Source organism: Chenopodium quinoa, unplaced genomic scaffold, assembly GCF_001683475.1.
Source record: "Chenopodium quinoa cultivar QQ74 unplaced genomic scaffold, ASM168347v1, whole genome shotgun sequence".
In the NCBI taxonomy this organism is placed as follows: domain Eukaryota; kingdom Viridiplantae; phylum Streptophyta; class Magnoliopsida; order Caryophyllales; family Amaranthaceae; genus Chenopodium; species Chenopodium quinoa.
Window position 1 is genome coordinate 11309685 of NW_018742204.1, and position 10171 is coordinate 11319855.

The 10171-nt window shown below is 37.1% G+C and overlaps 2 protein-coding genes across 2 annotated transcripts; both read right to left on the reverse strand.

The window, feature by feature from the left end:
* Positions 1-1020: 1020 nt before the first annotated feature.
* On the reverse strand, positions 1021-6295 carry LOC110718423 (50S ribosomal protein L9-like). Its single transcript, XM_021897259.1, has 6 exons — positions 6158-6295; positions 5278-5443; positions 5054-5188; positions 4796-4903; positions 1653-1724; positions 1021-1465 (listed from the first exon to the last, which is right to left on the reverse strand). Exons 2-6 carry the CDS (start codon positions 5419-5421, stop codon positions 1301-1303), a joined length of 624 nt encoding a protein of 207 aa, XP_021752951.1. The 5' UTR covers positions 5422-5443; positions 6158-6295; the 3' UTR covers positions 1021-1300.
* On the reverse strand, positions 6043-9549 carry LOC110725001. The gene is made up of 6 exons (XM_021904505.1): positions 9063-9549; positions 8373-8727; positions 7861-8027; positions 7581-7801; positions 6158-6244; positions 6043-6066 (listed from the first exon to the last, which is right to left on the reverse strand). The coding sequence occupies exons 1-6, from the start codon at positions 9547-9549 to the stop codon at positions 6043-6045; spliced, it is 1341 nt and encodes a 446-aa protein (XP_021760197.1).
* Between the last annotated feature and the right edge of the window lie 622 nt (positions 9550-10171).

A 10171-nucleotide genomic window follows, 5' to 3' on the forward strand; every position in this document is an offset into this window, starting at 1 on the left:
AGATCAGTTCTCATATAAGTATTCTGTCAAAAAAAAAAAAAGTTACCATATAAATATGATTTCTCACATATGGACCAATTCTCACCGGATCCCTCCCCTATATATATATATTGTTTATATTTTGATGTTTTTATAGTATTAGATTGTTGTAATATGCACTCAATGAAATGTTGTTTGACTTTGTTTATATTTTGATGTTTTTATAATGTTGTTCGATGTGACGAAAAATTTAAGATTAGAGTTTAGAGAAATGCAAAATTTGTTATTAATCAATGAGATTTGTGAATGTTAAAGTGTTAGAGCAAGTTTAGCCCCAAGATGTGACATCATTTTGGTGGTCTCCATTGAAAATGACGTCATTAAATTATTGTTAAGACCCACTAAGACTTACACAAATTTATCACTTTAGCCCTAAAACTTAATTATTTGACATATTATATGTAGAAAAGTGTTAAAAAAAAGGATAATAAAAATAAAAGTGAAGTGGGTTTCAAATTTCAATATCAAGTCTTAAGTTGAGTCTTGAAATTTCAAGACTCAACTTGAGACTTGCTTGGGATTTTTGAAGAAAAATGGAAAAATTCTAAGTATAAATCTTAAGACTCAATTTGATGATGTCATCCCAAGTCTTAGGCTAAAACTTGAGCAAGTTTAGCCCCAACTCTTAGGGATGACATCATCAAATATCAAGACTTAAGATTTATACTTAAGATTTTTCCCATTTTTCTTCAAAAATCTCAAGCAAGTCTCAAGTTGAGTCTTGAAATTTCAAGACTCAACTTAAAACTTGAGATTGAAACCCACTTCACCCACTTTACTTTTATTTTTATTATCCTTTTTTTTTTACACTTTTCTACATATAATATGTCAAATACGTATTATTTAAGTCTTAGGGCTAAAGTGATAAATTTGTGCAAGTTTTAGTGAGTCTTAACTTTGATGACATCATTTTCAATGGGGACCACAAAAAATGATGTCATATCGGGCTTTTATAACAAAAATGCAGGACTTTCATGCTACTGAAACAAAATCATGACACATCTTATTCAACAAAGCCATCAAGCCTTTTGATACTAAAAGCGCGACAGGAAAATTATTAATGAATACAAGCTTCATGGCCATCTACTAAAAACGAAGGCTCAAAAAAGGAAGAAAATTCCATCCAAAATCTGACTTCTTAGATGGCGTAACTTACAACGAGACGAACGAAATCCCATAGCTTAAGTAAACTTGCAGAATAGAGTCTCTAAACAAAGTATAGTTGCCTCAATTGGATCTAAGCTAGGCATGGGAGATTGGATCACTTTCTTCTAATTTTGACTTTGAGACTCCACATAAGCTTCCCCTGGGGCATTGGGATGGACTTTGGCAGGCGGAGAGGTATCTCATGCCCCCCCAGTGATGACAAAGGATTAGGCATATACAAATTTTCAGGTTCGACTTGAACAGAAAGTTGCCTTGCCACCTGGAAAAATTGAGTTATGTCAACTTTAGATAAATTGTCTCCTGTTGTGTGCATGTAACAGTTCCAGATTGGAAGATTCAATACATTATTCAGTTATCAGTATCCAACTATCAATCAAGTTCAATGCAACAATGATGGAATTGCATCCAGATATGAGTGAAGTATTAAGAAAAGAGTGAAATCATACCTCAGCAATAATCTCGTCTTTTGTCACAGGTTCACGCAACTCATTGTCAACCTTAAAATATCTTCTTAAAACCTACAAAAAAATAAATTAACTTCCAGAATAATCACAATCACTTCTATGTTCAAACCTTCACAGCTTCACAAATGATAGACACATACATATATGATAATAGGGGGGGGGGGGGGACATGAAACAGCAAGCTGAAGTTAAGAAGACAAAACTCTGCCCTTACTGCACAAATTCTGTTGAGTCATGAATCATATTCTTAAAACCAATATTAGATCCAAGTTGAGTTGGGATAAGATCAATGTATCTGTCTCTAACCCTTTTTCGACCAGGATCAGTACCAATTGGGAGAACCAAACTACCTATATCTCCCATTCTACCCCATACCCCTGGAACTTTCTCCTTCTTTCTCTAGTCAATTTGGAATAGTTGGAATGCCTGGCATTCAATAAAGTCAACAGCCTCAACATCACCTTTGACTCTTAGTTCAAATCTTCTTATTAGGCTGCTACAGAATAAATCTTCACTGAAGAAAACCACCCTGTAGACATAAAGCCCAACCCATCGGCCCATCCATCTGGTTCTACCCTCAGCCAAACATCATTACAGTAAATGTGGATACTTCTTTTTGCTACTCACCTACTCCTCTGAATTGCTGGTCCAAGGGTTCATTCATAAGCTATATTGCAACTCTCCCATTGGAAGCTGAATTAAATAGAATAGAAATATAAAGGGTCAATGGGACCAATGCATAATCTCTTCTAATTGTTCCGAAGCAGTCAAGGACATACCAGATTCTAACTACAATAAAAGAAGGCTAACAATATTACAATTCGCAGAGTGCCTGGATCACCAACCAGGAATCAGGATTAAATATCTTGATCTAATTCAGTAGCAGATAGCCTGGCAAAGCAAGCTAAGAGTACTGCAGATCAGTTGCTCTATCAAAATATTTTGCAAACCCCTCCGTGGGCCTGTAAACACTTTCTAATTAAGGATACACTTGGTAGTTGGTACTCAAACAATTGACATTGTACTGAGTATGCAGACTGCCATCCCTTTACAGGAGACTTTTGACCGTTCTTAGAACCAAGCTAGGTTCCTTCCACCTCCCACCCCATCCCCCCCTCTCTCAGAAAAATAAGATAAACTCTGTTTTTTTTTTTCATGTATGCAATTTCCTGCATATGAGGGTGTCGAGGTGAGCCAAGCCCGTGTCCTCAGGAAGATCTCCTACATGTTTTCTCCCACGTAAGGGAATCTTTCCTTCATGTAAACTTCTCACCAACTTTGTGATGGTGGGTACCTCACTATTCCTAGTCAAGAAGGACCGTAAATGGAAACATCTGGACTTCCATTCACTAGTGAACTTGTGCACATATTTCTGGATAGGTTGAATAAAACGTAAGCCTACCCTGAAATCATCGCCAATACTCACCTTCTTTAACAAACTTCACTTGTAGCACCCACATTTTACATCAATGAAACATCAAAAAAAGGTATTACCAAGAGAGGGGCAAAACTTCAATGACATTTCTGGTTTAATGATTTACCAGCACCCATCTATTCGAACTATATCGGGGCAATAAGGCAAACTACAGTTTCAGACTACAGAGTCATAGTTATTTAAAGTTCAAATTATCAAAGGAACTTCCAATAATTTTATTTATTTTTTTTAAAAGATGGTTAAACGGGTAAATTGCAGATGCAATGGTATGGAGAAGACGAAGAGGCTTGTACAAGAGTGTAGTTGGTACTATAACTTTTTTCATGAGAATCATGACCATTTCAGCATTACACAGGGAAGGCTGAGTTTGCCTACCTATATGGTACACTTTACTTCTTCTATTGATGCATTCAGGTTATTGTGTTTTCTCCTGTGAATTCCCAACCTTAAGCCTGTTGGGGTCCAAGAAATAACAGTTGTCATAAGACCATCTCCAATGGTGAGACTTGAGGGAGTTTCTTTAGGAGAGAGAGTATTTTTTGCAAAGGATACCAATTAGTTGGTATCTAAACTGAGCAACTCCAACTCCAAAAGAAAGTTGCTAAGTTTAGATACTCAACTTTGAGTCTCATTTGACAAAAAGTGTGGGCCCTTATCAATATTATAATATGTTTTGTAATTTATTTAAGTTTTAGTTTTATTTTTTTTTTCTAAAAAAAACTTATAATATGATTTGGTGGGCCATAAATTAAAAGTGATATTAGTATACTTTACAAAGTCTCACCATTGGGAAATTAGACTTCACATGAGTTGCTAACTTGAAGAGTGGGTTGGGTAGCACCATTGGAGGTAAAAACAACTCATTTTGTATTTCAATACTCAAAGTTGAGTCTCACCATTGAAGATGGTCTAATAAGCAACCAAGCCGTGCTGCCAGCCTACCTAATCCAGCCAACGTGATGTGTGCCAAAATCAGAGACCAGTGATGCTCATTTGCAGGCCCATTTAACCCGGTGATGCATGCATTAACCCAAACAAGGTTAGGTTTCATACTACTATCAATGCCATGAACAAATTTCACCGGACCATGACTTAGGACCCCTTCCAAAGTAAAGTCTTCCGGACAGGTTTCCTCACCAACCTGAATTCAATTATACACGTTCCTCTTTTCATATCCTGGATGCTATGAATATGTACTTCTGGTTAACTGAATATTTCAAAGTATACTTTCCTACCTTGTATTTGAACATAACAACATGACATAATTTGATCAAAATATGAGGCAAACTTGATTTTGATCAAATTCTAATGTGCAAGAACAATTTAAATGCTGATACACATCTAGTGTGATTTCAAAACTTGGTTAATTAGGGTTTAGCACAAGATATTGCTTCCTTAACTTATTTTCATAAGGTGCTGAAGACAAAATCAAAGTCAGGTGCTATAACAATTCCCTCCAAACAAATTTTGTTGTGTTATACTCATCATTGTTTTTGCTGAAGTAGAATATGAAGACAAATTCAGTGTTTTTTGTTTCATGCATGCATTTTCTTTAAATAACTTAAAGAAGGAAAAATAAAACTGTCGAGTGGAAAAAAAATAAATGCCATCACTCAAGCTCAGCTAAACACAACATAGTGAAATATGGAGAATATGCCCCTTTGATAAAATTACATATACAAACACTAACCACTGTTCCATTATCCAGCCGTTTTGCTGCAGCAATGTACTCTTTCATCAGATCCTGCTTACTTTCTTTCACCACCTTAACTTCTTCTTCTTCTAGAGGTTGGTAAATCTGATTTTCACAGGAATTGTTTCACAAAATTAGACTGATAAAATAATTGGGAATCCAACTTTACATAGAGTACATTTCAGCAGAGCACAACCATCAGTGCAAATAACTACGAAGTATTAAACAAATAATACATTAAAGTTAGCAAATTACCTTCCTCTGCTCCTTAACCAGATAGGCAAACTTGTCAATGTTTGGCACTGCAAGTAGCTTAGGCATAAGATAATTCCGGAAGTAACCGGGAGCAACCTTCACAGTCTCACCAGCTTTCCCGAGCTTATCCATGTTCTGCATAATTTAAGTTAATAAACTAAATGTCAACCATTGCAGCTACCATAACATAAATAAACACATCTCTTGTAGGGTTCTCTACAAACCGTTGTAAGAATAACTTCCAATTTCCTATATCGGACTCCTTGACCTGTGAAAAACAAGGATGGGAGATAACCATCTGATCTCTTAACGCCAGCATCTTGGCCAATTCGACGCAATATATTTCTCCCACATTGATAATATGCCATCTGAACCTGATTCTACTCTCACCTTCATTTTCAGAAAGAACAACAATCAGAAGAATTTGTAATTTCACCAAATCTGAACACATTCAATATCCTCATTATAAAACCATAAATGGGTTTACTCCAAATTTGAAAATCAACCCGAATTTCATGAATAATATTATTTACATATACAATCCTCAGAATAAAACCATAAATGGGTTTACTCCAAGTTCGAAAATTTACCCGAATTTCATGAATAATATTATATACACATACAATCCTCATAATAAAACCATAAATGGGTTTACTCCAAGTTCGAATATTTTCCCGAATTTCATGAATAATATTATTTACACATACAATCCTCAGAATAAAACCATAAATGGGTTTATTCCAAGTTTGAAACTTTACCCAAATTTCATGAACAATATTATTTACACATACAAAATTGCCAACTAAGCTCAAGACCCACATAAAAATCATCAGATAATTGATCCTAATTCCAAACAATTCTAATTTTTCGCAATCAATTAATCAAATATAGGTATGAACACAACCTATGTTACTGGGACAAATATCAAATTAAGCTCATAAATTTCTTCTCTAGCAACAAAATCGAGTTTAGTAATTATAAAAAATAGTTCAATAATCGGGTTTAGAAGAACCCTAAATTGAGTATACTGAGAAGTAAATTAACGACAATGCCAAGATTGTGAAGTTGAGATTTGATGATTGCAAAAAGAAACTAACAACTTACCTCGGAAGCTGCTTCAATGGAAGATACAAATATCAGAAGGCCCCTCAATGGAGAATGTGGAGTGCGCTTCAAAGGGAAAATGAAAGACTGAAGAGGACAAAATGACAGAGTTATGTTTTAGGTAGGTTAGCTTAATTTCTTTTCGGAAATTTTCAATGGTAACACTATAATTTTTAGTTTTCTCAGTATTGAATTGTAAAAAAAAAATTATTATCTTTGGTAAATCTAAACTATTTATAATTATTACTAATGACATTAATAATGACTTTTTTAATAAATAATTAACTATGGTTAAGATTTTATATATTTTTTAATATTTAATTAATTATATTATATAAATAAACTAATAAAATTAAAAAAAAAAAAAAAAAAAAACCTCCTCCCCCAACAACCACCCTCCCCACTCCCCCACCATCAGGTCGGCCGGCGCCCAGCCTCCCTCCCCCACGTCGGTACCGGCGCCGGCGCTAAGCCCATCCCCCTCCCCCAAACCCACCCCACCCCACGAAACCCTTCTCTCCCCTATTCCCCGAAACCCACCTCCCCCACCCTCGAAAACCCCATCCACCCAGCCACCACCCCTCGAAAAATCCTAATTGTGGGTGAGGAAATGGTCGATTAGGGTTTTTCGAGGGTGGTGGGTTGGGTGGCTAGGGTTTTCGGGGGTGGTGGAGAGGTCGTCGAGGGTTTGTGACGATGTAGGAGGGCCGATTAGGGTTTTTCAAGAGTGGTGGGCTGGGTGACCGGGGTTTTCGGGGGTGGAGGAGAGGTCGCCGAGGGTTTTTGGGGGTGAGGGAGGTTTCCAAGTGGTTTCGGGGGTGGGGGAGGTGAGGTTCAAGGTGATTTCAAGGGAAGAGAGGTGGAAATCGAAGGGGGAGGGGAACGGCTGGTTGCTGGCGCCAGAAAAGGGGAGGGGGTCTGGGTGGTGATGGCGCCGACAAAGGGAGGGGTTGGGTTGCTGGTTCGGTGGGGAGTGTAGGGTGTTTTTTTTTTTTAATTTTTAAATTTAAGTTAATTATTAAAAAAATAATAAAACTAACCGTAGTTAATGATTTAAACTAAAAAGATGTTAACCAAGGTTTAATATTAACTAAATTGCTTCATTAAGTTCACCATTGAAAATTATAATAATTTAAATTAAAGTTTAACAAGAATAATAAGAATTTTTGCAATTTACCACTGAGAAAATTAAAAAGTTTAGTGTCACCATTGAGAATTTCCCATTTTTTTTAACTTTTTTTTTTAGAAAGGATAAAAACAAACTACAAATTAGTACTAAAGCAAATAAAATTAAAAGCCGCTTCTCCAGCAATTTGATGAGCACGATGAACACATTGACGATCTGCTTTATGAACACGGCAATATTGAAAGGTTGAGCCAAGCCGCTTAATCTTACTGATGAGCCAAAGATAATCAATGTTACCTTGACCATCCATCGAAGAAGCGAAACAAGATTATAGGAATCAGTAAAGACTATGAGGCACTGAAACCCACTATCAGAAGCCCATTGCAATCCATACAAGCACGCCATTGCCTTTGCATGTAAGGCTGAAGAGAAAACGCCGAAGTTACCTCCGCCAGCGATCCGGTAATCCAACGGGTCCACATTATCCAAGCACCACCCCATCCCAGCATGGTGATAATCTAGAACCAAGAACCATCAATTTGTATTGATAGCAAAGCATTCCCTTGGTTGAGCAAACCAAGATGAGAAGCGAAAAACCCAGGTGGAGGCAAGGTACCCTCTTGACCCCCCGTAACAGGAGAAAGGGTACCAGAAGCGTCCTGGTCGAGGAATATTGTATGAGAAGTCATGACCTCCGTAAACTGAGAAGCAAAGGAGCGAGAAGCAGTAGAATCGCCGCAGATTCTAGAATTCCGACAACCAAAGACTCAAAAGGGTACCGACAAAGTTGCCCAAGTGAGTACTACAAGGCCCATCATGACTAATGAAAATTTGTATATAATCTTGGATCCAATCTGAGAGAGAAATGTCTCCATTAAATTCTGAGTGAATGTTAAGGCATCCACCCCTCATAACTGATCTTGCATTACAGCACATCCTAAAGAGATGTTGTAAATCCTCCGGTTCAGTACTACAAAGATCACAAAACACATCTTGAACCGAAACCCCTCTATAATGAAGCTCCACCTTAACAGGAAGAGCATGACGAAGCAATTTCCATAAAAACAACTTCCATTAGGTTGTACCTACAAAGACCAAAGAATTTTCCTAAAAGAGCCTACACTTGAAGCTGCAAGAGCTCCAGGAAGTTGATGATGAAGCATTGCATAACCTGTCTTCATCGAGTACCTCCCTAAAGGGGTACTAGTCCAGTTTCGAAAGTCTTCCTGTGTTGTATCTTGTAATTCCATAGCAAGGATAGCCGAAGCATCCGAGGGCAGAAACCAGTGAGAGAGTTTCTTAGTGTCCCACCCTTGGGTCTGTAGATGGATAAAATAACTGACAGTACAATTCTCTGGCGTGCATAGTAGAGTTCCCGGTTCGAATTCAGGGATGCTACCATTAACCCATTTAGTTGAGCCAACAAGAGTTAAGCGGCCATTACCTATTTTCCAATTACAACTCTATTGTAATAGAGTATCTGCCCTAAGTAACCCACGAAGGCGATAAGAATAACGACTCGAGAATCTAGGCCTAGTGTCAGAGTTATTGAAAAGAAAGGAAGTGCGCGCAGTGAAAACTTCGAAATAAGGAGTTGCGGATTTGTAACTATCCTCCAAATCTATTTCATTAAAAACGCCTTATTTAAAGAGGACAAGCATCGGACTCCCAAATCGCCCATGCCACGAGGGAGATGCATAATATCCTTATTGACCCAATGCATACCTTTAGAATAAGAATGCGCCTAAAAAAAGCGCATTAGTAAGGAATCAATTTTACCTGTTACAGAAAGTGGAAGCTCATAGCAGGAAAGAACATGAGATGCCATGAATACAAGAATAAAGTTAATAATTATTAACTTCTGCGATTGGGAAAGCTTGATAGTATTCATGCAATTAATCCTTCCAATAATCTTGACGATGATGAATTGGAAGTGATCCCTCTTTTTGCCGACGAAGTCGATAGGAGCCCCCAAATGATGATCAAAAACCTCAACTTGTGTCATCCAAAAAATCAATTTGAAGTCCTCTTGAGTTGTGATACAAATATTCGGGTTGAACTTAAGCAGAGATTTTGGAAGGTTGAGTTCCTCTCCCGAAATTTTAGTAAACCATTGTATAATTTGGACAATGTTAGAACACGCAGCAGAGGAAGCACAGAAGAAGACAAGAGCATCATCAGCGAAGAATAGATGGGAAATAATAGGATTATTCCTTGAAAGCTTGATTTCCTGAAACAACTTCAAATCTTGGCCTAGATGTAACATTCATGAAAAAATATCCATGCAGAAAAGGAAGAGGTACGGCGAGAGAGGGTCCCCTTGGCGAAGACCACATTGCGGTTTAAAGGCGTCCGACATCGTACCATTGATTAAAGACTTATAAGAGACTGGGAGAGGCATTGTTGTATCATTTGCAACCAGCGAGCTGGTAACCCATATGCCTTCAAGACTTGTAAAAGAAAGCTCCAATGAATTTGGTCATAAGCTTTACTCATATCAATTTTGATCGCGGCTAGCCACTTGGAACCAGATTTAGAAATGTTCATTTTCTCCATTAATTCATGACTCAAAAAAATGGTGTCCGTCATAACTCTGGAGGGGAAAGGGAGGAAGAAGAGGAAAGGGTGGTTGGTTGGTGGTTGGGGTGATATTTTTATGTATAAATTAAATCTAATTATTAAGTAATTAGGTGGGGTTGAAGAAATGAGAGGAAATTAGAGTCTAATTAAGTTAATTAGAGGATAATCAAGGAAATAGGTTTCATCTCGCAAAAAAATGGTCGTGGGTTTTTTTTAACAAAAAAGATTTTAAAAGGTTTTTTTTCCATAAAATGATGTTTTTAAAAGGTTTTTTTTACAAATTTTCCTAAATAAATAGATAAATGATA